Source organism: Myotis yumanensis, unplaced genomic scaffold (genome assembly GCF_028538775.1).
Source record: "Myotis yumanensis isolate MYYU_CA2020_CCGP unplaced genomic scaffold, mMyoYum1.0.hap1 SCAF_1, whole genome shotgun sequence".
In the NCBI taxonomy this organism is placed as follows: Eukaryota; Metazoa; Chordata; class Mammalia; order Chiroptera; family Vespertilionidae; genus Myotis; species Myotis yumanensis.
In genome coordinates, this window is record NW_027223752.1 from 144,635,320 (window position 1) to 144,662,394 (window position 27,075).

The 27,075-nt window shown below is 48.0% G+C and overlaps 1 protein-coding gene and 1 pseudogene across 1 annotated transcript in view; both read right to left on the reverse strand.

Moving 5' to 3' along the window:
* Nucleotides 1-2,606: 2,606 nt before the first annotated feature.
* Nucleotides 2,607-11,885, reverse strand: LOC139018581 (arginase-2, mitochondrial pseudogene; annotated as a pseudogene).
* Nucleotides 11,886-18,521: 6,636 nt separating this feature from the next.
* Nucleotides 18,522-27,075, reverse strand: part of DNAJC1 (DnaJ heat shock protein family (Hsp40) member C1) — a 202,904-nt gene continuing 194,350 nt past the window's right edge. Inside the window, exons 10-12 of the mRNA XM_070432751.1 lie at nucleotides 22,438-22,486; nucleotides 20,443-20,888; nucleotides 18,522-18,717 (exon numbers count right to left, since the gene is read on the reverse strand). Of these exons, the coding sequence (XP_070288852.1) occupies nucleotides 18,649-18,717; nucleotides 20,443-20,888; nucleotides 22,438-22,486 (564 nt within the window). The 3' untranslated portion in view covers nucleotides 18,522-18,648. The remainder of the gene's footprint in view (nucleotides 18,718-20,442; nucleotides 20,889-22,437; nucleotides 22,487-27,075) is intronic.

Here is a 27,075-nt window from a genome sequence, read left to right on the forward strand (position 1 = left end):
GTTATGTTTTCATGTTCATTCAGCTACCCTATATCTTTTGATTGGAGCATTTAAGCCATTTACATTTAAGGTTATTATTGATAGGTACTTATTTATTGTCATTTTAATTCTGTATGGCTATCTCTCTCTCTCTCTCTCTCTCTCTCTCTCTCTCTCTCTCTCTCTCTCTCTCTTCTAGTTATAGCAGTCCCTTTAGCTTTCTTGCAGTGCTGGTTTGGTAGGTAGCCTTTTTTTTTAATTTTTTTTGGTCTGGGAAGCTCTTTATTTCACCATCTATTTTGAATGATAGCCTTGATGGATATAGTAATCTTGGTTTCAGATCCTTGCTTTTCATTACCTGGAATACTTCATGCCATTTCCTTCTGGCCTGTAGAGTTTCTGATGAGAAATCAGCTGACAGCCTTGTGAGAGCTCCTTTGTAGGTAACAAATTGCTTTTCTCTTGCTGCCTTTAAGATTTTCTCTATGTCTTTAATTTTTGGCATCTTAATTATGATGTGTCTGGGCGTGGACCTGTTTGGGTTCTTGCTTGGCACTCTCTGTGCCTCCTGAACTTGTGTGACTTTTTCCTTTACCAGGTTAGGGAGTGTTCTGCCATTATTTCTTCAAACACGTTTTCTATCCCTTGCTCACTTTCTTCCCCTTCTGGGAGTCCTATGATGCGAATATTGTTACATTTCATCTCCCACAGCTCCCTTAAGCTGTCCTCTTGTTTTTAATTGTTTTTTCTTTTTTTAAAATATATTTTTTATTTCAGAGAGGAAAGGAGAAGGAGAGAGTGATAGAAACATCAATAATGAGAGAGAGTCATTGATAGGCTGCCTCCTGCACGCCCCACATGGGATCGAGTCAAAACCTGGACATGTGCCCTGACCAGGAATCAAACCATGACCTTCTGGTTCATAGGTCAACACTCAACCACTGAGCCATGCTGGCTCAGCATTTTTGTTGTTGTTGTTTTGGTTCTCTGAGTGATTTTTCTACCCTGTCTTCTAATTCACTGATCAAATCCTTGGTTTCCCCTCATCTGCTGTGTATTCCTTCCACTGTGTTCTTTATTAGTGTTATGTCATTCTTCATAATTACTATATCTTTTCTTATGCTGTTGAGCATCTTTGCTATCATTATTCTGAACTCCATGTCTAATAAATTTCTTATCTCCATTTCATTTAGCTCTTCTTCTGGAGAATTCTCTTGTTATTTTGTTTTGGGCTTGTCTCCCCATTTTGGCTGTCTGTTTAGGTATGTGTGTGTGTATTAGGTAGATCTGCTATGCCTCCCAATCTCTAGTGCAGGAAATGTCATATACTGTTTCTGACTAGCCCTGAGTGCTGTGTGGAGCTGTCAGCTATCCATACCTTATGGATCCTTCTGCTGGGGCTGGGTGCCTTTGGAAAGAACCAGATGTGCACCAAGGTCTGCTTTTCCTAGCCCCGGGTCCAGAAATAGATCAAGTGAAGACTCAAAGCCTCCAGAGATCTGCCTCTGCCTGCAGTCAGATTGTATTCAGTTTTGATTAGCTTCAGGTTATTGACCACAGAGTGGAGCGAGAGGTTTTCCAACAGGGTGGGGCAATTGCTTCCCCCCTAGGCAACAGCTGCCTGGAAGATAAATGTCTGCCCGAGAAAGATGTCCTCCACAGTGTGAGGGAATGACTCAGCACAAGAAAACAGGGTTTCTGCCTTCTGAGCTTTAACCCCAGGGCCCCCAACCCTGGCTTCTGCTCCCACAGCTCCAGTCCACTCTGCCTCCTTCTACCAGAACCCAACGTGAGTGGCTGCACACAAAATTTTGTGTGTTGGCTCTTTCAGAGGGTACCTGCATTTCTAGCTGTCTCTCCCTGGCAGATAGCAACCCTGCTGCCTTTCACAGCTTCATGTTATGTGGTCACCTTTCTCAGTTCTGGTGCTCTGGGCTAGGGAGTCCAGTTTGGGGTTTAGACCCCATATTCTCAGTGGGAACCCCCCATAGCTGAGTTATCCCTCCGGACCTTCAGCTGCTGTCTGTGGGAGCCTGGGCAGCCCTTTCACACCTTCACACTTCCTACCAGTCTCTATGCAGGTTCCACTTTCCATCCTTGGTTATCGGGTTCTCTCCAGCTAGTCTTTAGTTGATCATTCAGAATAGTTTTTCTGTATTTTAGTTGTAATTCCAGTTTGGTCCTGGGAGAGTGTCAGTGTAGCTTCCACTTACTCCACCACCATTTTGGAACTCTCATAACATCCTATTTTAAATTGATAACAAGTTTGATAGCTTGTTATTCCTAAACTTTACTCTTTTACTTCTCCCCCTCACATTTTTTTTCCAAATTATACCAAGGTAATAAATGCTGTTTATGACTTCTTTAAATTTACATGGTACTCCAACATAGTAATACCTCATGAATTTAAAAAACAAACAAACAAAAAAAAACACCCACAAATACATTTACAGTAGTATCATTGGTCACCAAAATGGAGAGGGAAAGGAAATTTTACAATTGCAAGAATACACAAATGTTCTCATTAAGGCAGTATTGACCCAGATGACCATGTAGTATCTGCCCCCTCAAACACCTCACAACTCTGAAATGCCCATTGTGACGAACGTGTCATCATGCATTATTTTCTAAATTCTCACATGTTCTTCATTTTCTGATTCATGTGGTGAACTGAGAGTAGGAAGTTGGTCATAGACATTGTGCCCTCCTTCCCTTGTCTGGACCAAAAATTGAAGCAATCACATCCACTGCCAGGCCAGCTGTAGCCTTGGCCTCTTCATCTGAAGCGGCCAACTGAGGATTAACTTCAACAAGATCCAGTGCTGATAGCAACTCTGTGTTGTGTATTTCCTCAGTAATACACATGCCTTCTCAATACGTCAGTCCCCCTACAACAGGAGTTCCTGTGGCTGGAGCCAGTGTAGGGTCAAATGCATCAATGTCAAAGCTCAGATGGCTTGGCCTTTGTCTTTTGCCAATCAGTAGATTGAATGTCTGTTCCATGACCTTCTGGATACCAAGTCTGTCTATGTCTCTTATGGAAAAATACTGGATATCATAATTCTTTAAAATAAAATGTTCAGGAGGGTCCATCTCTTAGACCAGTGGTTGGCAAACTGCAGCTCATCAAACCACAGCTCGCGAGCCACATACGGCTCTTTGGCCCCTTGAGTGTGGCTCTTCCACAAAATTCCGACTTCTGCGCATGGGCCACGAAGTTTCAATCGTACTGTACATGCACGCCCACGCGTGGTATTTTGTGGAAGAGCCACACTCAAGGGGCCAAAGAGTCGCGTGTGGCTCGCGAGCTGCGGTTTGCCAACCACTGTCTTAGACCAATATACACAAGACTTGGGGAAGAGATACAAGGTTTGATCCAGGAAAATCCTGGGAGCTGTGGCACCTTGTCCTGTAGTTCTCCGAGGAGAAATGAAACTGGCTGTCCATGGAGACATCCAGATGAAGTGGTGAGGGGTGTATTGATGTCAGCATGGGTATTAACCCAGATCACAGGTCTGGGCAGTGTCGGCCGTGGCCACTAATGGTACCAATTGCCAGGCTGTGGTCTCCTGCCACTGTGATACAGCTGTAGCCTCCTGATACTGCTCTACTGACTACCTCAGACCGTTCCGGTTGGTGAGGCCCACCGAGCGACGATTTGCTATCAGGTTGTTGTACAGATCCTCTCTGGGGACTGGAGTGAAACTCAAATCTCCAAAGTCCTTTAGGCCACAGCCCAAATTGGAGAGCCTTTTCATCACGTCAGCTTCTCTAATAGCAGCAGGACCATATTCCACTCCTTTTCTTTTCTGTCCCTGTGAGAATGGGGCTCCAATCACAGCCATGGAGCAGACAGATTTTTCAAGAATGAAATGCAGTTGTGTCCAGAGATGGGAGAGGCTGCTGCTTAAGAACGTGGTAGGCAGTACGGAATGTTGCCAAGCAACCGTCTCCCTCACATTTTAAGTTATTATTGATATTTCAGTTTACATATTTTTATATTGTGTATACAATAACATTGTAGTTATGGTAATTTTTAATATGTTTGGTTTTTAGCTTTTTAAACTAGAGTTGTAAGTGAATTATGCACCACCATTACCATATTACAGAATCTATCTTTAACCATATATTTACCATTACCAGTGAGTTTTCCACTAACTTGTTATTTTTTTATGTTAATTAGTGTCCCTTTACTTCCACTCAAAGAGCACCCTTTAGGATTTCTAGTGGCCATGAATTCCCTCTCAGCTTTTGTTTGTTCAGGAAAATTTTTATTTCTCCTTCATTTCTGAAAGACAGGTTTACTGGGTATAGTATTCTTGGTTATAATTATTTTCTTTCAATATTTTAAATCTGCTGATAGTCTTACAGGGGTTCCCTTATATGTAACATTTTTCCTTGCTGTTTTCAAAATTCTTTGTCTTTGACTTTTGGTAATTCAATTATACTGTGTCTCAGTGTATCCTTGTTAGGGTTCAACCTATTTGGGATCCTTTGTACCTCATGGATCTGCATGTCTGTTTCTCTCCTGAGGTTTGGGAAGTTTTCAGCCATTATTGCTTTAAATATACTTTCTTTTCTCCTTGTGAAATTCCCATATTGCAGCTATTATTTCTTTTGGTTGTGTTGCATAAATCCCTTAGGCTTTCTTCACTCCTTTTGTTCTTTTTTTCTTAATTTTTATTTATTTATTTTAGAGAGAGAGAGAGGAATGAAGAAAAAGAAAGAGAAACATTGATTTGTTGTTCCACATATTTATGCATTCATTGGTTGATGATTCCTGTATGTGCCCTGACTGTGGATCAAACCTGCCACCTTGGCATATCGGGACAACACTCCAACTAACTGACCTACCCAGCCAGAGCAATTCTTCATTCTCTCTCTCTCTCTCTCTCTCTCTCTCCTACTCTGACTAAGATAATTTTAAATGTCCTGTGTTCTAGGTCGTTTTTTCTTCAGGATCAAATCGGCTTTTGAAGTTCCCTATTGAGTTATTCAGTATAGTCGTTGTATTTTTTCAGCTCCAGGATTTAAAAAAATATATATGTTTTCATTTATTTTTGTTTTTAGAGAGAGGAAGAGAGAGGGATAGAGAGATAGAAATATTGATGCTAGAGAAGCATCATTGATTGGCTGTCTCCTGCTCACCCCCTACTTGGGATTGATAGCCTGATCAGGAATTAAATCCGTGACCTCTTTTTTTGTTTGTTTGGGTTTTTTTGTTTGTTTGTTAATCCTCACCCAAGGATATTTTTCCATTGATTTTTAGAGAGAGTGGGAGAGAAAGGGAAAGACAGAAATATCAGTGTGAGAGAAACACATCGATTGGTTGCTTTCTGCACCCGCCCTGACGAGGGCCCAGGCCAGGGAGGACCCTGCAACCGAAGTATATGCCCTTGACCAGAATCAAACCCAGAACCCTTCAGTCCACAGTCCGACGCTCTATCCAGTGAGCCAAACCAGCTAGGGCCAAACTTGTGACCACTTGGTTTCTGGGTTGTCACTCAACCACTGAGCCACACCGGCTAGGCTCTAGGATTTTTTTTTTAATGGTTTCTGTTTCTTCGTTAAACTTTTCGTTTGGTGCATTATTTTCCTAATTTTGTTTAGTTGTTTGTGTTCTTGTAGTTCACTCAATTTCCTTAAGAGGATTATTCTGAATTGTTTAACAGATCACAGACCTCTATTTCGTTAGGGTCAGTTACTGGAGCTTTATTTGTTTCCTTTTGGTGGTGTCACATTTACCTGTTTTTATTTATGATCCTGGATTCCTTACATTGGTGTGTGTGCATCTGAGTAAATTAGTGTCCCTAATTTTCTTTTCCAGATTTTACAGGTTTGCTTTGGGTGAGTTTTCCCCTAGACAGACCAGTTTGGGGTTTTGAATGTGTCTGCTGGTAACATCCTTGGGGAGGTAGGCCCCCCATCAGGGTCTATTTTGGGGCAAAGCCACTGCCTGAGCCCTGCGGTCAGGGTGGGGGGTGCTGCTGCCGGGAGTCAGGATGGCTGGTTTCCTGCCCAAGTGAGGCGAAGGGTGGGCAGTGCCTGGGTGCTCCAGTCAGGCTGAGGAGACTGTTGGTACTAGGATACTAAGTAGTGGGTGGTCTCTGAATTAGTTTCCATGCCCCCATGGTGGGGGCAGCAGAATAAGCCCCAGGGCCTGGGTGGCTTATTGTTTAGGGACCCACATCAGGAGAGATCTTAGTAAGTAATGAGCTCTCTGATCAGATAGGGCCACAAGATTTGCTCTGCAGGTTGGGAAACCTAGAATGTGCTCTCTGCTCAAGGGCCCCTGTAAGCAGGGGTATTAGATCGCTGCACAGCTAGCTTCCCGTGTGCCTGGTTAGGTTCAGGCAGCTGAAGGCTGCACTCGGCAATGGGCTACACATCCGTTTCCCTGACTGAACAGGAGGACACTGGCTTGCTCTGCAGAGGATCAGCTCTGGACTCGGCTCTAGTGTTGCCGGGCTGAGCAGCTTCCACGTGTTCCTACTCAGGCTTCCTGGTTGGGTGGGGCTCTGAGTGAGCTCCCCTCCCTGGCTGGATCAGGATGGCCAATTCCAAGCCACCTCCCAGGTGCTCCTGGTCAGGCTTTGCGGTTGGGAGGGATCAGGAGCTACACCAGCTGTGGGCAGCGCTTTAAAATAGCTGCACTCCCTGCGCGGGGTCGACCACGCTCCAGCTGCAGGCCTGCCCCCCAGGCTCCTGCTCACACTGTGCACCATCCTGGCTTTGCAGGCGAGGGAAGCAGCTGACCGGGACCGCTCCTTGGACTGCAGGTAGGAACTTGGTCTGCCACGTCCCGAGTAGTGGTGGTTGCCAGGCCCTGTGCCCCTTCTCCATCACCATCAGATTCCTAGTGGCGGAGCCCATACATCCCCCTGTGATCCCCATGGGCTGGAACTGGAGTATAGGTTCCCATGACTCCACCCAGAGTTTTGGGGGTGGGAGCCGGCTGGCTGTCCGGCCCTGGGCTCTGTAGGCTCAGGGGAGAGCTCTCCGGGTGGTGCTGTGCTGGCCGGGGGAGGGGCAGTGCAGTCTGTGTAGCATCTCCTCTCGCCCTCGCGATGTTTGTCTGGCTCTCTGAGGTGCAGGGTGCTTCAGCCTTACCCGTGTTCTGAGATTCTTCTCAGTGGTGTCTGATCCATGAATAGGCGGTCATTGTTCTTGCGAGGGGGATGAAGTCAGGAGTGACGCCTGTCACCGACGTGGAGGCGTCACTCTCTGTGCCCTTCCTGCTTGGAGAGGATGAAGATGTGGCCCCTGTGGCAGCTTATCCGTCTCTGGCTGTGCTTTAGAACATCAGGGTAGCGTCACCTTGTTGTTACCCAGACTTTGCTTATGCGTAGACTTGGTGCACTAAGCAAACCGCCCTGGGTTTAAAGCTTAGATACTCCTTGGACGAGAGAAATGTGCTTTCTGAAAATTGCAAAGAAGAGAAAACAGTCACAGTGGAGGAAATAAATTCCAGGTGAGTTAGTTAATTGTAGCACATTATAGTTATGCTTGATAAAGACTAAATGCCTCTTCTTTATGTAGTTAGCTTTAAACACAGACATTGGAATGAGAAAAAAATCCAGATCTCAGTAGCGCTGGCTGTTGGTATACATCAGAATCACCTGTGGTGCTTAGCAAGCGCCAGGCTTATCCCAGACTTAATTGAATCAGAATATATAGATATGCGTCATTTGCTCCTAGTAATTAAGAACTGAATAAACAGGCTCTGGCTGGGTAGCTCAATTGGTTACAGCAGTGGTTCTCAACCTTCTGGCCCTTTAAATACAGTTCCTCATGTTGTGACCCAACCATAAAATTATTTTCGTTGCTACTTCATAACTGTAATGTTGCTACTGTTATGAATTGTAATGTAAATATCTGATCTGCAGGATGGTCATTCGACCGCCAAAGGGGTTGCAACCCACAGGTTGAAAACCGCTGGATTAGGGCATCATCCCATACGCAGGGCTTTCGGATTCGATCCCCAGTCAGGGCACATATAAGAGTCAACCAATGAATGCATAAATAAGTTGAAGAACAAATCAATGTTTCTCTTTCTCTCCTCTCTTTCTCTGTCTCTCTCTCCCCTCTCCCTCCCTGCCTCCCTTTCTCTCTCTCTTTCAAAGAAAAAGAATTGAATAAACAACAAAAACTGGTTCTATGCTTTTAACTTTATTAAAGAGTGAATTTTAGGTTCCTAGGAAGACTTTTTATATACAAATGGAAAGTAATTACTTGATTCTGAAATGTCTTTTCCAAGGCTAAGGAATGACAGGTGACTTATCAACTCACCAGTTTTCACTCTGCAAATATCTAATCTGAGCAAAATTATAGTGGCTGTGCCGTTTTCCATTTCTTAAAAATGTGTCCTTTAAAAAATGTGTCATTTATCTGGCCATTTATTTGTGCTAGTGGTTGGTGCTTTTGTAGTTTGCTGACTCAGTGGAGGTTCTGGTTGGCCTCCACCTCCACCATAAATGAGACCCGAGTTTTCTGGCGGCTGCTCTGTGGTCGCCATTGTTGATTCCTCTCTGGGACGTTTCTGAGCGACTGCTGCTCCGTGCTCAGTAGTGATGCTTGGAAAAGTGTTTTCCCTCAGCTGGTTCCCGTCTGGACTTCTGCGTTAGTCCTGTGGGGGTGTGGCGGGCACTGTGGCTGGAGAGCGAGCACGAGGGGTGAATGCTAAGAACAACAAGCTTCGAGTTGTTTTCTTGAGCTCTCTGTCAACCAGGCAGAGGATGGCATGACCCATCACTGTAACTGGACCGTCCCCGAAACAGACAGGAGAGGCACTGGAATTGTGGGCAAAGGCTGCCTCAATGCGCCAGGCATTGAGATTTTTGTTCTTAGAAGTAGGGAATGGACTTCTGTTTTGAATTTTAGAATTCTCAAGGAGACAAATGTTATCAATCTTACTTTCACTTATTGAAAATGAAACCTACTTTTTTTGTATAAATTAAACTGGGCTTTTCAAAATGAAATAGTTGTGAACTTTTGTAAACATTTGGAAGCTGTTGTATTTTTAAAGGAATTGAAATGTTATTGGCATTAAAAGATATCTCTCTTTCATATTAAGACCCGAATGTTTACAGTTCTGTGGGTACAGAAGAGATTTCTGTGCCATGTGAGTTTCCTTTGTGACTTTGGTCACAGTTGAGGGTTGGCCAGTCTGTGTGCAGAAGCAAACCCTCTGCGAGGCGGCACCGCTTCGTACATACATCCGTGTGGCTGCCCTGACTCTCCCTGTCTCTCTCTCCACTCTTGTAACACTACTAAGTGCTGGCATAAACATACTTCTTAAATTACAAAAGTTATCATGACCACTTTTGAAAAAAAATTGAAAACCAGATAAGAGAAAGGAAAAAGCTCCCATTACTCTGTCATTTTATTGACCATTTTATATTAAAATATACATATATATCTACTTTTCCTATATTTTCTTTTTAAAATAATATATATATTTTTTATTGATTTCAGAGAGGAAGGGAGGGGGAGAGAGAGATAGAAACATCAATGATGAGAGAGAATCACTGATCGGCTGCCTCCTGCATGCCCCCTACTGGAGGGGGGGATCAAGCCTGCAATCCTGGGCATGTGCCCTTGGCCGGAAGCTAACCTGGGACCCTTTAGTCCGCAGGCCGATGCTCTATCCATGGAGCCAACCCGGCGAGGGCATATATTTTCTCATGTGCACTTTTCCTACATAGTTGAATTATATTATACACAATTTTGTGGCCTGCTTTTGTCACTTAAATAAAAAGCAACAAATACTTGAAATATTTTAGAAGTTGAATTTTGTAGCGTGCCGTCACTCAGTTATTTTCTGGGCCAGTTGTGCAGTTTCCCCAAGTCCTGACCTGTCCGATCCTATGGGACACGTTTCAGTGCATCTCTTCCCCTGGGAGTGCACCCTTCCCCTGGGGAGGCCCGGCGCTGGGAACCACCCTCATCCATGGTCAGTCTTTCAGAGGAAAGCCAGGCCTTTGACCAAGCCTCTGACACCATCTGGGGATCTATCACCAGAGTGGTTGTCACAGCAGGAGCTTTTAGGGGAGAGGGTCCCCGGAACTGGGGGGAAGCCAGGCCAGCGCCAGGGCCACAGGTTTCAGGCGGGAGGGATATGAGCTTTTCAAATGGTATCAAGTGGGCTCAGAAAAGGGGGGGTTGGTGAGTTTCTGTGGGTTTGCAAGAAAGAGGAGGTTCTGGATGGCGCTCTGGAGTGCGGTTCCTATTTCCACGGTTACGAAATGAGATGGCAGCGCTAAGGAAGGTGGAGAGGCGGGAAGCATGCGAAGTCAGAGCAGCCGGTGGGCCGAGGAGGCGGGAGGCGGGGATGTCAGAAGGACTTGCATGTTTTCTAGATCTGGGACCCATAGCCAGCAGCCGTATGACCTATTCCAAGTGACTGCCTCTTCAGCGACCGTCCTCACGGAAGCCATCGATGGCTTCCGAGGACTTCCGTCCGGGTTCCAGGCTTTGTTCTCAGTGCCTGACACTTCTGGTTTCTTTATGTCAAACCAGCTGCAGGTATTTGGCTGGTGTGTAAGGACATTGCACCATCAGCCCTTGTTAGCTGCCACTTGGCTGCTGGCCTTTTGTCGGGGCGGGACTTGGGACAGGGGGTCAGTGAAGCTGCAGTGTGAGGGCCTGCGAGGAGCCAGGGCTTCCGTTAAACACATTCTGTGCCCAATCTCAGTCAGTCTTCACACGCCCTGCCAGGAATGGCTTGTTTTCCTCGTTTCACAGATTAGGAAATTGAGGCTTGGCGAGGCTACGCACTCACATAACTGCCAAAGTGTGAATTGGTACAAATACGAACAATATTTGAGGCCAGTGAGGTAGGAAGCACTTAATGATGATTCCAGAAAAGCTGATCCTTCCACCCACCCCCAAATCTACTGTAGTTCATCCCCCAGCGAGCAGGGCAGTCGGGCCCCTCGGAGTCTGGGCTCAGCCGTGTGTCCAGCTGTAGCTGCCACGATTCTTCCCCTCACCACCTCCAGCAAACCCAGCCGAGGCTCTGGAACAGGCCTGTCCTCTAAGATCGGGTCTTTCCGGGCGTGATGGCAACTGGGAACCGGCTCTGGCCTCGTCCTGCATGCCTTCCCAGCAGTAGCCAGTGCTGTCTTCCCACCTCCTCTCGCCCGGGCTGTGAGGCTCATGGGGAGCTGGGCACTGTCCCATTCCCTGGTCGGACTGAATCAAGAGCCTGGCGCTGCAGAGCAGCCTGGGAAGCAGCGAGAGAAAGCACCGTGGGGCGGGGAGGGGGGACCGGGAGGGGGGACTGGAACTGAGCCCTCAGGTCCTTAGAAGGATTCAGCTGAGGTCATGGGGCGGGTGGGGGAGGAGAGGCAAGCTCCTCCTTCAGGGCAGTGACTGCTGAGTAGGAGGCCCAGGAAAAGGGGGGTTGGCCCACGACTGGCAAGTTCAGAGGCCTGTGAAGTCACAGGGTGGGAGAAGGGGTGAGAGAGGAGAGGCTTTTAGGGGAAAGGGACTAAGGGCCTCTGTCGCTGGCCCTGGGCTAGTGATTTGTATGCGAGTCGGTTTCCGAATTCTCCCAATTCTCTCATTTCCTGCTGAGGGTGCCGAGAAGCAGGCCTCCAGGCCTGTGCTCTGTCTGGGATGTTCCAGAAGCACAGGTTCCACGGCAGAGGATGATGGCAAGGGCATGGGGACCGGAAAGTTGGCCCTTGACCGCAAATTCAGGGGGCAGTGAAGTCCCCGGGTGGGTGGAGCGAGGGGTGGAGAGGCTGGAGACAAGCCTTCGGTCACTAAGATTTAAGAAGCAGGTGGGAGAGGACACGTGTGTACGGGGCCCAGATGAGCAGAGCCCCCGTTTCATCCACATCGATGGTCCCACAGCGAACTCGAGGCTGGGAGGGCTGGGAGGCGGCATCGCCCACTGGCATCGGGACTGAGAGCAGTGGCTGGAAAGGCCGTGGGCCACACAGAAGGGGCAGTTTCCGTGGCCTGAGCGGCAGGGGCAGGTGACAAGCAGGAGGTGTCTCCGTTACAGGGCAGTCCTGTGAAACCAGTCATAAGGGAGTGACCCCGGGGGTTCGACAGTCAATTCTCAGCGTGGTGATTGTGCTGGTGCCTTTTGAAGTTTAAAATTAAAGCAAGACATTCACTTTTTTTTTGCTGATCGTGTTAATTTGGTTTCTCTCAAACTCTGATTGACGCATCTGGTGTTTTTCGCTTGGCTCACGCAACAAGCAGACGGATTAATTAGGAGGCTGCGTTTTTGGCACCGCCACTGCGCCTGCCGCAGCAATCTTTCTGCTTCTCCTGGTCTCCTCCCAACGCGAGTAGAGACAGGTGTTTTGTGCAGCTGAACTGTTCACGTACATAGGATTCTTTGAACAAAATAAGGCGCACATTTTCTTTGCAAACACGTGGCCTCAAGCAGCGGCTCTCCTTGGCTGCGCACTGGCTCGGAGATTCGAATTCGGTGCAGGTTCCCTTCACCCAGGACCGAGAGGTGGGGCCTTGGAGTGGGGCTCAGACAGGGCAGCTGCTGGAGCTCCCGCCTCGGCCCACCGTGCAGCCAGGAGGAGAGGGGGTGGGCCCACAGGCCCCCTGGCCTCGCTCACCCAGCCTCAGGCTGCTCTCCTGTCTCTTCCCGGCCCCTCTGCCCTTTGGGGAGTCCCCTCCTCCTCCCGGACTTTTGGCTGAAGCCTCCTGCGTAGGGGGCTTCAGAGAGAAATTCCTGTTGGCTGTGCGGCTGCCCCAGGAACCAGCGTGGTTGCAGGAGAGCTCTTCTCCCAGAGGTGAGTCAGGTGGCCTGTTGCTCATACCAATGAGGAACTTTGACATTTTTTAAAACTGATTTCAGAGAGGAAGGAAGAGGGAGAGAGAGACAGAAACATCAATGTTGAGAGAGAATCATTGATCGGCTGCCTCCTGCACGCCCCCCACTGGCACATGCCTGGGAAACAAACTGTGACCTTCTGGTTCATAGGTAGACACCTTGCCAGCAGGGCGAAACTTTGACATTTTAATCACAGACATAAATGCTTAGTCTTGGGTTTTACTGTGGGCCCCAGTGCAGCTCTGCTGGCCTCAGTCTTCACAGCAGCAGGACTGCGAGCCCATGAAACACTGGCCACAGCTCTCACAGCTCCCACTGCTGCAGTTCTCAGAAGTTTTTTTTTTGTTGTTTGTTTTTTTAAAAAATATGTTTATATTAATTTCAGAGAGGAAGGGAGAGGGAGAGAGAGAGAGAGAAACATCAGTGGTCAGAGAGAATCCTTGATCGGCTGCCTCCTAAGCATGTGCCCTGACCAGGAATCGAACCGTGACCTCCTGGTTCATAGGTCAGCACTCAACCTCTGAGCCACGCCAGCTGGGCCCTCAGAAATGTCTTTATTTTCTTCTGACTTACGACCAGCACTTGGCCCCTCCGTCGGGACGGCCTTTCTTCTCCACTCCTGCGGCTCTGCCTTCCATCCGACTTTGGGAATCAATGTCCAACCCAAGACCAAGGAAGAGAGACCGCAGGCCCAGGCGCACACCGAGGATGCGCACCTGGCAGCGTTGCCTGCGCCCGGCCTTGCCCACGGGCTCTGCCCCGCAGTGGGTGCGGTGTGCCCAGGCCTCCGCAGCCTCAGGGAACCAGAGCAGGCATCTATGCGCCAGGGGTGGGGAGCAGGGCAGGAGGAGGGTCTGGAGCTGACCAGTGTCGGGATTAAAGTGAGTTTGGGTCCATTGTCCCAATGACAGCCGGGTCCCGACTGCCTCTCTCACCCCAGGCACGACCCCTCCTCTCCTATTACGGCCAGAGAGCCCCAAACAAAGATTTCCATACGGAATTTCCCCATTTTAACACAACAGCCCTCACTTCAGCCAGAGAGGAGACTTCCAATAGGATTCTTAAGCCCCTGAAAGGGGGATGCGCTGCGGTCACAGATCCAGAGCCGGCTCTTCACTGCCGCTCACGTCTTCCTTTGTGAAACAGATTGGAACCAAGATAATTTGGGATAAACAATTTGGTATTTTATCTGAATTTACACAATATTTCTGAGTAGTGATAGAAGAAAACCTGGCAGAGGCTGTTCATCTCCCCCTGTAACGTAGGGCGTACAAACCAACGTTAAAAGCTCCCTCATGGCCCCCAGCTCTTGGTCGGTTTCATTTTGTAAAAACTAGGGTTTCTTTTTAACTTGTGGTAACAACCCATGGTGGGCTTCATCGCGTTAAACTCCTGTGATGGTCCAGGAGGGGCTGCCCCGGGCCGGGCTCTTCATTAGAGGCGGGGGAGGCGGCAGGCAGGCAAGCAGCCACCTTCCCTGCAGAATAATTGCGTGTGTGCGTGTGCGTGTGTGCGCGTGCGTGTGTGTGTGTGTGCGCGTGTGTGCGTGTGTGTGTGTGTGCGCGTGCGTGTGCGTGTGTGCGTGTGTGTGTGCGTGTGCGCGTGCGTGTGTGTGTGCGTGTGCGCGCGTGCGTGTGTGTGTGTGTGTGTGCGCGTGTGTGCGCGTGTGGGTGTGTGTGCGCGTGCGTGTGGGTGTGTGTGTGCGTGTGTGCGCGCGTGTGGGTGTGTGTGTTTCCAGCCCATTCCCGAGCCGCCAGGCCTCCCCGATCCCTCCGGCCCGGGCCGGGAGCAGGGCCCCGCTGTGTGTGGACACTGCTCTTGAGACACCAGCAGTTCCCGGGGAGTCAGATTGCTAAAGCGGTGTCCCTCTTTCTGTCCTACATGCAGCCATTCTTTTTCCCTCCAGCCCCAAAGGAAAGGACTGTAGCCGCTGTTTTACAGCGTGTTAATGTGGCTCCCGGTGACTGAAGTCAAAGGCTGAAGGCCGAGCAGTTTGCTCAGACGGGAGGCTGGGACTTGTGCCAAGACGGCGGCTTCCACGCTGCGGGCTGTGCTCCGAGCGCAGGCGGCGAGGACACGCGGCTCCAGCAGGGGGAGCGGGCGCTTTGCGGCTACAAGTGGCTACAAGAGACCCGCTCACCACAGTCTGGATCCTGAGGCCACCCCCCCACCCCGCCTTGACTGGGTGCAAAGGGCTCTCCCGAACGTCCTCGGAAGCCGGGGCCTGCAGAGGGAAGGGCGCGGGGAGCGGGCGGGGGGACCTGCTTCACCCCGCAGGCCCGCCCCAGGAGCGCCCTCCTCTGCAGACCCGGCGCTGCAGACCTGGCACCTGAGCCGCGCTCTTCCTCAGCTCTGGGTCCAGTCAGCTGGCTTTGTTCTGGGACCAGGTGCGGGGAGAGGAGTTTAAAATGCAGGTGAACCATCAAAGTCTGCTTTTATCAAATGAGGAACCCCGCCTCGCCAGGTCCCTGCAGCCACCGTCCCACCTGGAGACGCCTCGCCTCGCCCTCGGGCCTTCCGTCCTGGGCTGGGCTGCGGGAGGCCTGCGAGTGTGGCGGCAGGAAGAGCCAGTTGCAGGAGATCGGAGGGCAGGGGTCTCTGTGCCTCGGTTTCCCTTGGGTGGGGTGGGTGCCTCAGGAGGAGCTGGGGGTCAGAGTCAGCAAACCCCTCCATCTTTGGGGCTTTCCAAACCAAAAGCAAATAGAATGCGGACTCTCTCAGCTGTCCGTCCTGGGGGCGGGAATGCAGGGCCCCTGAGGGGACCAGACTGCAAGCGGTCTACACCCTGAGCAGTGGGCGGGCTGTCCCCGGCACCGTGGTTCTACGATCACCCCATGTATATAGGACAGCACAATTCAAACCGCAATTTAAATATTAGAGCTGCCTGTGACTTTATTCTAAAAGTGAGATGGGAATTTGAAAACAGGCCAGTAAAAGAGTGAGGCCCCTGGCTGTGGGTTCCGGAGACCCGAGACCGGAGACCGGAGACCTCGGGCCCCATAGGCAGTGTCTGCAGGCACCTGGGGATCAGTCAGGCGAGACAGGGCTGTAGGACCGCTCCTGCTCCCAGAGCCAATTTCACAGAACCGCACTCCCTGCTGGGGATTTAAACAGTGTGGTCTGCCGATGACACCCCCTCCTGCCCTTCTGTAGCCAAGTCCGTGAGGCAGCGGCAGCTCCCCAAACAGCCCAACTCCCTATGGAGCGGGTGACAGCACCTGGCAGGGAGGAGAGAACCTGTCCAACCAGTCAGGGGTGTCCTGGGGATAGAGGAGAGAGTGTGTGAATGGGTTTTGAAAATGGTGCTATAAATAGTTTAAAGACCTGGCTGATTATAAGACCTTGCCCAGTGGAGAAAGAAAATCTAAGTTACTACAGGGCACAGGCCAGGTCCTCCAGGAAGAGGCTCTGGGAGCCCCTGGCTGGGGGCTGGTGGAGGAGGGTGTGGGTGAGGTACCTGCAGCCAGGCCAGTGCTGCCCAGACCCCGGGAGACGGCTTCTTCCTCTCACTGCCCAGCCACCTGTGCCCAGCCTCCTCCCCAGCCCCAAGCCATCCAGACCCTGCACTCTCCATCTGGTCCCCCTTCTGGCTCACTAGCCCTGATGAGGACTCAGGCGTGGGGCTCTGACTCTTAGCCGTCCTCTCTGAGGAAACAAGGCCAGGCAGCCCCTAGAGCAGTGGTTCTCAACCTTCCTAATGCCGCGACCCTTTAACACAGTTCCTCATGTTGTGGTGACCCCCAATTTCATTGTTACAAATTGAACATAATTAAAGCATAGAAATTAATCAAAAAAACAATATGTAATTATATATGTGTTTTCCGATGGTCTTAGGCGACCCCTGTGAAAGGGTCGTTCGACCCCCAAAGGGGTCGCGGCCCACAGGTTGAGACCCGCTACCCTAAAGCGAAAGCCTTTTCCTGAGGCAGTTCAGACGTTCCTGTCTGCATTTGAAGGTAGGAAATGATTTGAATTCAGGGCCTTGTGTCCAAGGCCAAGTCTGGAGCCCCCCTGGTGCCCCACGGCCCTGCATGGGCTGCAGCAGAGGAACCACACAGCCAGGCTGTCACCTTTTTGGGTGAAAGACGTGCTTCCTCTCCAGGAACTACACACCCCAAATAGGGATTTTGCATACACTTGGCAGGTCCCCAGACACCAGGAGTCCATGCAGGGAGCTAGGCCGCCCGGGGGGGGGGGGGGGGGGGGGGGGGGGGGAAGGGGGGGAACAGGGGACGGGGGGGGGGGGGGGGCCGGGGCTCAGCTGGCAGGGTGACGGAATGCTACCATCATCCCTGGTTTTCTAGGGGAGGAACCGGAAAAGAGGGAAACTGTAACCTGGTTTCCATCCTTACAGAAATACGGCATCTTTGTAGATATTTTATCAAATCACTTCCCTGAAATGTGTTTTGGTGATCTGAATGGTTTAAGTTTAGGCAGTTTACACTTAGCAAACTGTTTCCGAGCCTTGAGCAAATGATAGAAAATATAAACAGCAACACTCAGCTTGATGGTGACAGTTTAAACACAAACAGTAAGGAAAGGTTCAATCAAAATGAACGGGACAGCCCGGCTGGTATGGATGGCTCAGTGGACTGAGATCCTGGGTTCGATTCCTGGTCAGGGCACATATCCAGGTTGCAGACTCGATCCCAAGCAGGGGGTGTGTAGGAGGCAGCCGATAGATGTGTCTCCCTCATCAATGTCTCTCTCTCGCTCGCTCCCTTCCTCTCTATCTAAAAATCAATAAATACATATTTAAAAAAATTAATAGGACAAAATAGTGATTTTTAACTTAAGACCCAATTTCATCAGTTCTTAAAAACCTTTTTTTGCATGTTCTCTGGAAATCCTATCAGTCAAGAACAAACTCAGAGGTTATTACCTTATTTATGTCCTTGTTCCTGGACTTTTTTCCTTACAGATACGTATCACTAGGATAATCTCACACACTTCTTAGCCACTTTCCTAACTACCAAGCTGGATTTTTCTCCCGAGGCACCTGCACTCTGCCACCAGTAAACGCATTAACTGGGGAGTTCTCTGGTCAAAGAAACACATTCGGTTTTAATTCTTACACATTAGTCCAGCGATTTTTCAACCCGTGTGCCACAAGAATAGTTGAAACATGCAACCCCCATTTACTTATTTGTAATATATTTTTATTGATTTCAGAGAGGAAGGGAGAGGGAAAGAGAGATAGAAACATCAATGTTGAGAATCATTGATTGGTTGCCTCTTGCACACCTCCTACTGGGGATCAAGCCCACAACCAGGGCATGTGCCCTTGACTGGAATCGAACCCGGGACCCTTCAGTCCCTAGGCCGATGCTCTATCCACTGAGCCAAGCCTGCTAGGGCAACACCTGGCTATTTAGTCAGGGGCACTGACCTCTTTTCCCTTAGACTGTCAAAAAAATGGCAACAGCCAACACAACAATACCCTGTTTTTTTTTTGTCTGATCAGCAAATAATGTAATATATATATATTGGTGTGCTGCAGAATTTTAGTAATTAGTTTATGTGCTACGAGATGAAAAATGTTGAAAATCGCTGGTCTATTCATCTGTTCCTTCAAAATCATGTATTTGTCTAATTGCTGGAAGGCACTATTCAGTTTGTTCCCCATGAAAGTAAAGTTGGTAGTAATGAGAGAATAAGTGGTAAAATACCCCAATTCTTTTTCTCCTTTAACTCACTATTTGTTTAAACAGTAGAGCACAACATTTATTTTAAATTTATTATTATTTTTTTATTAAGGCACATGATTCATAGAATGCTGAGGTACAAAATGCAAATTTCTGCATAAGAGTTTTAAAATACTCATTTTGGAAAATGAAGGTGAACACCATCTTCCAGAATATTCAACTTTTAGCTTGTTTCTTCTTTTGGACCAGTTCAACCAGCAACTTGTATCTAGCGATACAGTCTTCCTGTAGGAAGAAAAAGAGGTGAAACAATTACTTCCACAAACCAGAGAGGTGAAACAATTACTTCCTAGGTAAGTCTGTCTGTCAGCTGTGCCCAGTGATAATGAGACAGTCTCATGTCCATTCACTCTGCACAGGACTGCCTAGAATTTCCCAGGTGAGTCTGGGTGGTCACAGGAAGGTAAGGCTAGACAGGTGCAAGGAGGCGGCCAGCTGAACGTCCAGCTCAGGGCGTGGTGCGAATCGCTAGGTGAGGGGCCAGTGGCAGCTGTCTGTGAGGCCTACTATCATTGCGACCGTGTCGCTCACTTTGCTAACTATAACGATCATGTTTAACATTTCACTATTTCATCACATGTCATTTCAGAGAAACCAAAACACGCGAGGCCACGCGTCCAGGATATTCTCCTTCGGTTTGCCCCTCTCCAAAGGCTGCCGTGGACCTCCCCCTCCGGCCACTCATGGAGTCACTGCACCGAGGACGAGCCCCGCAGCCTTTCCTGGACCCGGTTCTAATGTCAGGGCTGAAAGGGAACTTCTGCAGGACAGGAAAAGCTGCTCATTTCTGGTTGAGACAGGAAGGCTCTCAAACCCCAAGTCAGTGCGTTTCTGAGTGTCCTAAGGAATCCAGTCCCCTCTCCTTCCTTTTACGCCAACGCCAGTTCATCACTTAGGCAGATGCCTGTGTCCTGACAGATGCTGGAGAAATTTAGGGAAGATAATTACTTCTGGTAAAGCAGCTGGAGAGGCAGGGGGAGTCTGTGTTTCTCAAATAGATCAACTGACAATGGTTTTATTTTTCTCCGTGGGAAACCTTGACTCCTCATTTTAAAGTGGGTGATAGATAACGAGACCTGTACACCCGGGGGCATTCATGGCCACAAGCGAGATTGTCCAACATAGGATTTCAATTAAAAAAATAAGAATGTAAATGAACATCAATGTGCCCAGAGGCTACTGAGTAAAAGGCACAGACGGCAGAAGAGATTGGTTCTTTGATTTCTCAGTGGTCCTGGTGCCTCAGACAGAAGAGCATGGCCGCAAGGAGAGAAGCCCTGGAGACTGAGTGTCGGGCAAGGGCAGAGCAGGAAAGACCACACGGAAAGGAACTCCACTGGCCACTGGCTGAGCAGAGGGCAAAGGCCGGGTGGGGCTGGCGTTCCCCAGGGACACCATCTTGCCGCCTGTCTGAGTTTTTAATCTGAGGACTATCTGCAGATGCACTGAAGCAGATACTAAATGGGGAAGTCAAGGCTACAGAGGGTAAGCTGAACCCTAAATGTCATTCTCACACTGACCCCACATACAAACATGCCTCCAGGGTCTCCGGTCAGCTGCCTGATACTGCTGAGTCCAGAGCCACATGCAGAGCTGGGACCACACATCCCTTGGCTAAAGGCTCGTCACAGAGCTCGGGGGGTTCGTGATTTTGAGAAACCTCCTCACTCTGCTTAGAGGGAGCTGCCACCTGGGAGAGCAAATGCTCCGGAGGCTGGCGGGGTGACCGAGGGTGACATTTATGTTCCATGCCTGGAATTTTCTCAGGAAAACTACCTGGTCTGTACAATGGCCCACTCAGACTGCTGACCTCCTTCATGCACACTAACCAGCAGAGCACAGGTCCCAGGGAGAGCCCAGACACCGAGCTCCCAGGACAGCTGCAGACAGAGGCTGTGACCGAGACGGGGCAGAGCTGGCTGCGGTCACACCTTTCCCCGCCTCACCCACCTTACTCTTAGACGGGACGCATTTGGCGATCTTGTCCCAGCGGTCAGAGGATCCCTTTGGGTATTGCTGTAATGCTAATTCCAGAAGTTTCTGCTGATTCTGAGTCCATGGCTCCTCTGCAGTGCGGCTTCTCTCTTTCCTCTGGCTCTCCTCGTCGCTCGATGCGGTTTGTTCTGATATATCAAAGTCCTTCTGCCTCCTTCCACGGAACTTCTCCTCTGGCTCTGCCTTCGCCGCCGCCTCGGGCAGCCTGGCTGGTTTGCGTCTCCTCGGCTGGCCTTCCGGGACCGCGGCCTCCTCCTCCTCCTGCTCGCTGTCCTGCCCAGCGCCCGCGGCCTGCTGGGCGTCTTCCCGCTGGGTGATGATGTCGTCGGGCAGGGCCACGGTGGCCTTGCCGGGCCTGGAATGCTGAGCTGTTGACTTGAGCTCAGAGAGCCTCACCGTCCCTGTGGGAAAGGGCACTCACACAGATGAAAGGGTCACGTCAGGAGATGAGAGGGACAGCGGCCTCTCACCCAGCAGGCGATGTCCCAGGCATTTCACACGTCATCTCACTTAATTCTTACTTTTCTCTAGGACAGGTATCGGTGTCCTGATTTTACCGATGAGGAAAGTCAGCCTCAGAAGGCAGCAGAGGTGGGGGCGGGGGGACCTGAACCCGCTCTGCCTGGTCCCACCGCTCTGAGGAGCAGTGGGTGTACCTGGAACCCACCGTGATCAGAGTGCACAGGCCTCCGAGGAACAGCTGCTACTTTTGAGGTTAGGAAGGTGGTTCTTCACTATCCAGAGTTGCCCTTAATTCCATTAGCACAACTAAAGCAGGTCTGTCCGAGCTCACGCCGCGCCACCATCTGCAGGTGACCATGCACCTGTGGGATCTGCTCTCTATTCAAAGCCGCTTCCGGTGCCACTGTGACTGACACCTGTTCATTTCAGCGCTCGGCAGAAAGTGGGCAAACTGACCCTGCCTCCCAGCCAAGGGTGTCGCCTCAGAGATGCCCTGAAACACCCAACTGCACCCCTCCCACCCCTCTGCCAATGCTCTGGCAGGACCCGCCTGTCTGTTCACTTGGCTACACCACACTGCCTTTCCAGAATGCATCTTTGGAGAATGTTGTGGAGGTCAGCTTCTTTCACACAACATCTCACTGCCGATTTCTGCCTCCATGCCCAGACAAATAACTATTGGTAGAAAAGGATCTGGAAATGTCCCCTTTCCTAAAGCCTGCAGACCCCACGCTGAGCCCTTCCTGGGGACGACTTCGGGCACCTCCAGGGTTGCTCACCTGCACTAAACTCCCTGAGACCTATATTTAGGTTAAGTTGGAAGGTTTAGGAGGCATTTTCTTACTTCCTGGTTCTAGGCAAACAGTACGGAGGCACTAACAAAATTCCAGTTAGTCTTGGAAGAAACATTTGGAGAAACATAGATCCTTGGGAAAACTGCTTGTTGCTCTTCTGAGGGCAGAGTGTGGATGCGTGGGGTGGGGCAGTGCAGGAGCACCGCACACAGTCCCCTTCGTCCCTGACCCCAAACTAGAGGAGAACAAGGTTTTTTATAATTCTTTAAACTTACCACATACATCTTAGCACCCACTATATGTTTAGGGCTGAATTGGCTAGTGGTTCCTATAATTTGACGCCTTTTATTTTTAAAAAAATATTTTTATTGATTTCAGAGAGGAAGAGAGAAATATCAATGATGAGAGAGAATCATTGATCAGCTGCCTCCTGCATGCTCGCACTGGGGATCAAGCCTGCATCCCAGGCATGGGCCCTTGACAAGCATCGAACCTGGGACCCTTTAGTCCACAGGCCGATGTTCTACCCACTGACCCAAACCAGCTAGGGCTAATTTGACACCTTTTAGAGGTTTGGCCAATAGAGTTCATTGGTCAAAGCTATTACACCATCGGATTTAAAGATGTTATAAAACAGGGATTTATTTTAAAGAAACTACTTTGGATTAATGGGGTGAAGTAGAGGCTAACTCACCTGGGGAGCAGGTGACTGAATCCTTCAGTTGTTTGGCTTTGGTTGTCACCTGTTACAAAATATAAAAGCAAAGAAAATCTTACTTTCCACATCCCTACGATATAGATCAAGTGATGTATTTCATATAAAGTGTTGGTTATACCTCTTATTAGCTAGGTAACCTTGAGCTTTCTCGTGTAATACCTTCTGTAATATGTAGATATGATACCGATACCATTTGCCTGTGAGGGATGTTTTAAGTTTGAAATAAGGTCTTAGCAAGATATTAAAGGCTCAGTAAGTATTATCCATTATAACTGACATGGATCATTTGTTTTTCATTCATACAAAAGGCAGAATTAGGGAAAATATTTAAAGCTGCTTAGAAACATGGTTCTTTCCTCTCTCTTTCCAGATGGCTTTGCTTCCTAGTTTTTTGGGAAAAAGTTGAAGTTATCCAACATGAGCTTCCCCAGCTTCCAACTTTCCCAACTCCAATTATTGTATCAAAATACAGCTTTCCCTTCTTTTATTCCAACTCCAAGAAATGATCCTTCTTCTTGAATCATCGCAAAACTGCTTCATCAATTAATTTCCTCTGCTTTCATCTTGAACGTCTCCCTGTCCATCAGATATGTCCCACAACTTTCACACTCGGCTCAAGTGGCCCTCTTCTAAAAGGCTGCCTTCCCTGGAGCTTCTTTTCTGTTTCACTTGGCTTTCATGACAGTATTTCCTAGTTTTCCATCTCTATCTCTGAATGTTCCTTTATTGGCCCCTTCTATATACTCCTGCCTCTTGTTCCCAAATATAATATTCCTCAACACTCTGTCCTTGCTATTCACATGTTCTTTCCATTTTCTTCTTGGGTATCTCAAACCAAGTATTTGAGAACACTATAGACAGGAAATGATTAGCCTACATCTCTGGTTCATATCTCTACCTTGGAATGCCAGGCTGGAAGAAATTGACCACGTAACCTAATAGATCTGAAAGGACCTCAATTTTATGACAGTAAGCTTACTATGCAGCAGGTATTGTTCTAAATAAGAATGTGTGTGTATACATATTCCCACAGCAGTTATATTAGGTAGGTATATAATTACCCCCATCTTACATAATCTGAAGCTCAGAGAATAAATATGTCCAAGATGAAAAGGCTAGTGAATAGCTGAAATCAGGCAAATCGTGCTCCAAAATCTTTGCTCTCAATCCCTGTAAATAGTGCCTTTCAAATCCAAATCTCTTACAGATGAGGAAACAAGTGCACCTGCTGATACACTACAAGGCTCCCCTTTAACTTCCACTAATCTTACTTGAGGTCTTCTAGTTCCACAAACTAAACAAACCCCTGACTACACCCAACTTCTCAGGTTTAGTATATTTGGATATGTGCACCCATCACCACTGCCAATTTCAGAACATTTTCATCATGTTGATGCTTTCGGTATCACTGCTCATCCTCCCCACCTTATCTGACCCTACCTCCCCTCACTCCCAACTAATCATTCACTAATCTAGCTCTGTCTCTTTAGAGGTTCCTATACTGGGCTTTCATATGAGCAGAAGCATATAATAATACTAGAGGCCTGGTGCATGAAAATTCATGCACTGGAAAAGGGGTCCCTCAGCCCAGCCTGCCCCCTCTCACAGTCCGGGAGCCCTCAGGGGCAGGAGGCGACCCAGTGATCAGGGGAAGGCGACGCCCATCACACCTCTGCTGCTGCCACTGCTGGCAACGCAAGCCTTGGCTGGCCCTGGTTACCTGAGCCTTGGGCCGGACCTGGGCGGCTGCGGGGCTGAGGGGACTGGGGGTCTCCGGAGGCAGGCATGTGGAGCAGCCGGGCCTGCCTGGGGGCAAGCCCAGCCTTTCCATGTGCCTGCTGCCCTGGTGGGGCTGAGGGGACTGGGCACCGCCATCTTTGAGGGTGTGGCAATTAGCATATTTCCTTATTGGCTGTGGGTGCCACCATCTTTGCGATGATGTGAGGGTCAATTAGCATATCCCCTCTTTTATTAGATAGATGTGGACTTCTGTGGTTGGCTCCTTCTTTCCTTCCTCACTCCCCGCTCCCTTCTTTCTTTATTGTTAAAAGTGTTACATGTCTCCTTTCCCCCCCATTGATCACTCCCAGGCTGGTCCCACCCTCAGCACATGCCCTCACCTCCCTAGCATCTGTGTCCATTGGTTATGCTTATATGCATGCATACAAGTCCTTTGGTTGATCTCTTATCCTCCTCCCCTGCCTTCCCTCTGAGGTTTGACGGTCTGTTCGATGCTTCTCTGTCTGTTTTTGTTCATCAGTTTATGTTGTTCATTATATTCCACAAATGAGTGAGATCATGTGATACTTACCTTACTGTGACTGGATTATTTTGCTTAGCATAATGCTCTTCATGTCCATCCATGCTGTTGCAAATGGTAAGAGTTCTTTCTTTTTTACAGCAGCATAGTATTCCATTGTGTAGATGTACCACCATTTTTTAAATCCACTCATCTGCTGATGGGCACTTAGGTTGTTTCCAAATCTTAGCTGTCATACTGTAAAATTATGCTGCTATGAACATAGGGATGCATATGTCCTTTCTGATTGGTGTTTCTAGTTTCTTGGGATATATTCCTAGAAATGGGATTACTGGGTCAAATGGGAGTTCCATTTTTAATTTATTGAGGAAACTCCATACTGTTTTTCCACAGTGGCTGCACCAGTCTGCATTCCCACCAGCAGTGCATGAGGGTTCCTTTTTCTCCACATCCTTGCCAGCACTTGTCAATTGCTGGATGATAGCCATTCAGACAGGTGTGAGATGATATCTCGTTGTTTTGATTTGCATCTCTCAGATGATTAGCGACTTTGAGCATGTCTTCATTCATGTCTCTTGAACTTCTGTATGTCCACTTTTGAAAAGTGTCCATTTATTTATGTCTTCTTCTATTGCCTTTTTTAATGTCGTGTAGTTTTCTGAGTACAGGTCTTTTACCTCCTTACTTAAGTTTATTCCTAGGTATCTTAAGTTTTTTGATGCAATGGCACATGGGATTGTTTTTTTAGTTTCTCTTTCTGTGAGTTCATTATTGGTGTATAAAAAAGCCATAGATTTCTGGGTATTAATTTTGTATCCTGCTACATTGCCAAATTCATTTATTAAATCTAATAGTTTTTTGATGGACTCTTTAGGGTTTTCAATGTACAATTATCATGTCATCTGCGAATAATGACAGTTTTATTTCTCCTTCCTGTCTGATTGCTATGGCTAGCACTTCCAGTACTATGTCAAACAGGAGTGGTGAGAGTGGGCATCCCTGTCTTGTTCCAGTTCTTAGGGAAAATGGTTTTAGTTTTTGCCCATTGAGTATGATGTTGGCTGTAGGTTTGTCATAGATGACTTTTATTATGTTGAGGTATGATTCCTTTAGTCCCACTTTGCTGAGAGTTTTTATCAAGAAAGTGTGTTGTAGTTTGTCAAATGCTTTTCTGCATCAATTGATACAATTATGTGATTTTTATCTTTCAATTTGTTTCTGTAATGTATCACGTTTATTGATTTGCAGATATTGTGCCAGCCTTGCATCCCTGGAATATATCCCATTTGGTCATGGTGTATGATCTTTCTAATGTAATGCTGGATCCTATTTGCTAGAATTTTGTTGAGAATTTTAGCATCTATGTTCATTAGAGATATTGGCCTGTAATTCTCTTCCTTTGTAGTATCTTTATCTGGTTTTGGGATTAGGTAATGCTGGCTTCATAGAGAAAGCTTGGAAGTGTTCCTTCTTCTTGAATTTTTTGGAATACTCTGAGGATAGGTTTTAGTTCTTCTTTGAATGTTTGGTAAAACTCCCCTGTGAAGCCATCTGGACCAGGGCTTTTGTTTGCTGGAAGTTTTTTTATGATTGCTTCGATTTCCTCCGTAGTTATTGGCCTATTCAGATTATTTTTTTCCTGATTGAGTTTTGGAAGGTTGTCTTTTTCTAGGAATATGTCCATTTCTTTTAGTTGACCAGTTTGTTGGAATAGAGTTGTTCATAGTATTGTTTAACAATCCTTTGTATTTCTGTGGGGTCTGTTGTTATTTTGCCTCTATCATTTCTGATTGTGTTTATTTGGGTCCTCTCTCTTTGCTTCATGGTGAGCCTGGCTAGAGGTTCATCAATCTTGTGTATCCTTTCAAATAACCAGCTCTTGGTTTTATTGATCTTTTGTATATATATATTTTTTGTCTCTATGTCATTTATTTCCACTCTGATCTTTATTATTTCCTCCCTTCTGCTCACTCTGGGCTTTTATTGTTGCTCTCTTTCTAATTCTTTAAGTTATAGAGTTAGATAATTTATTACCATTTTTTCTTGTTTTTGAGGTAGGTCTGTAATGCTATGAACTTCCCTCTCCGGACTGCTTTCACTGTGTCCCAGAGATTTTGGAGTGTTGTGTTTTCATTGTTTGTTTCCAGGATGTTTTTTATTTCTTCTTTAATCTCTTTGGTAACCCAATCATTGTTTCGTAACATGATATTTAGCCTCCAAGTGTTTGAATTTTATTGTAATTTATTTCTAATATTATGTCATTGTTATCTGAGAAGATGCTTGATATGATTTCTTGAATTTAAAGAGACGTTGCCTATGTCCCAATATATGGTCTATCTTCAAAAATGTCCCAC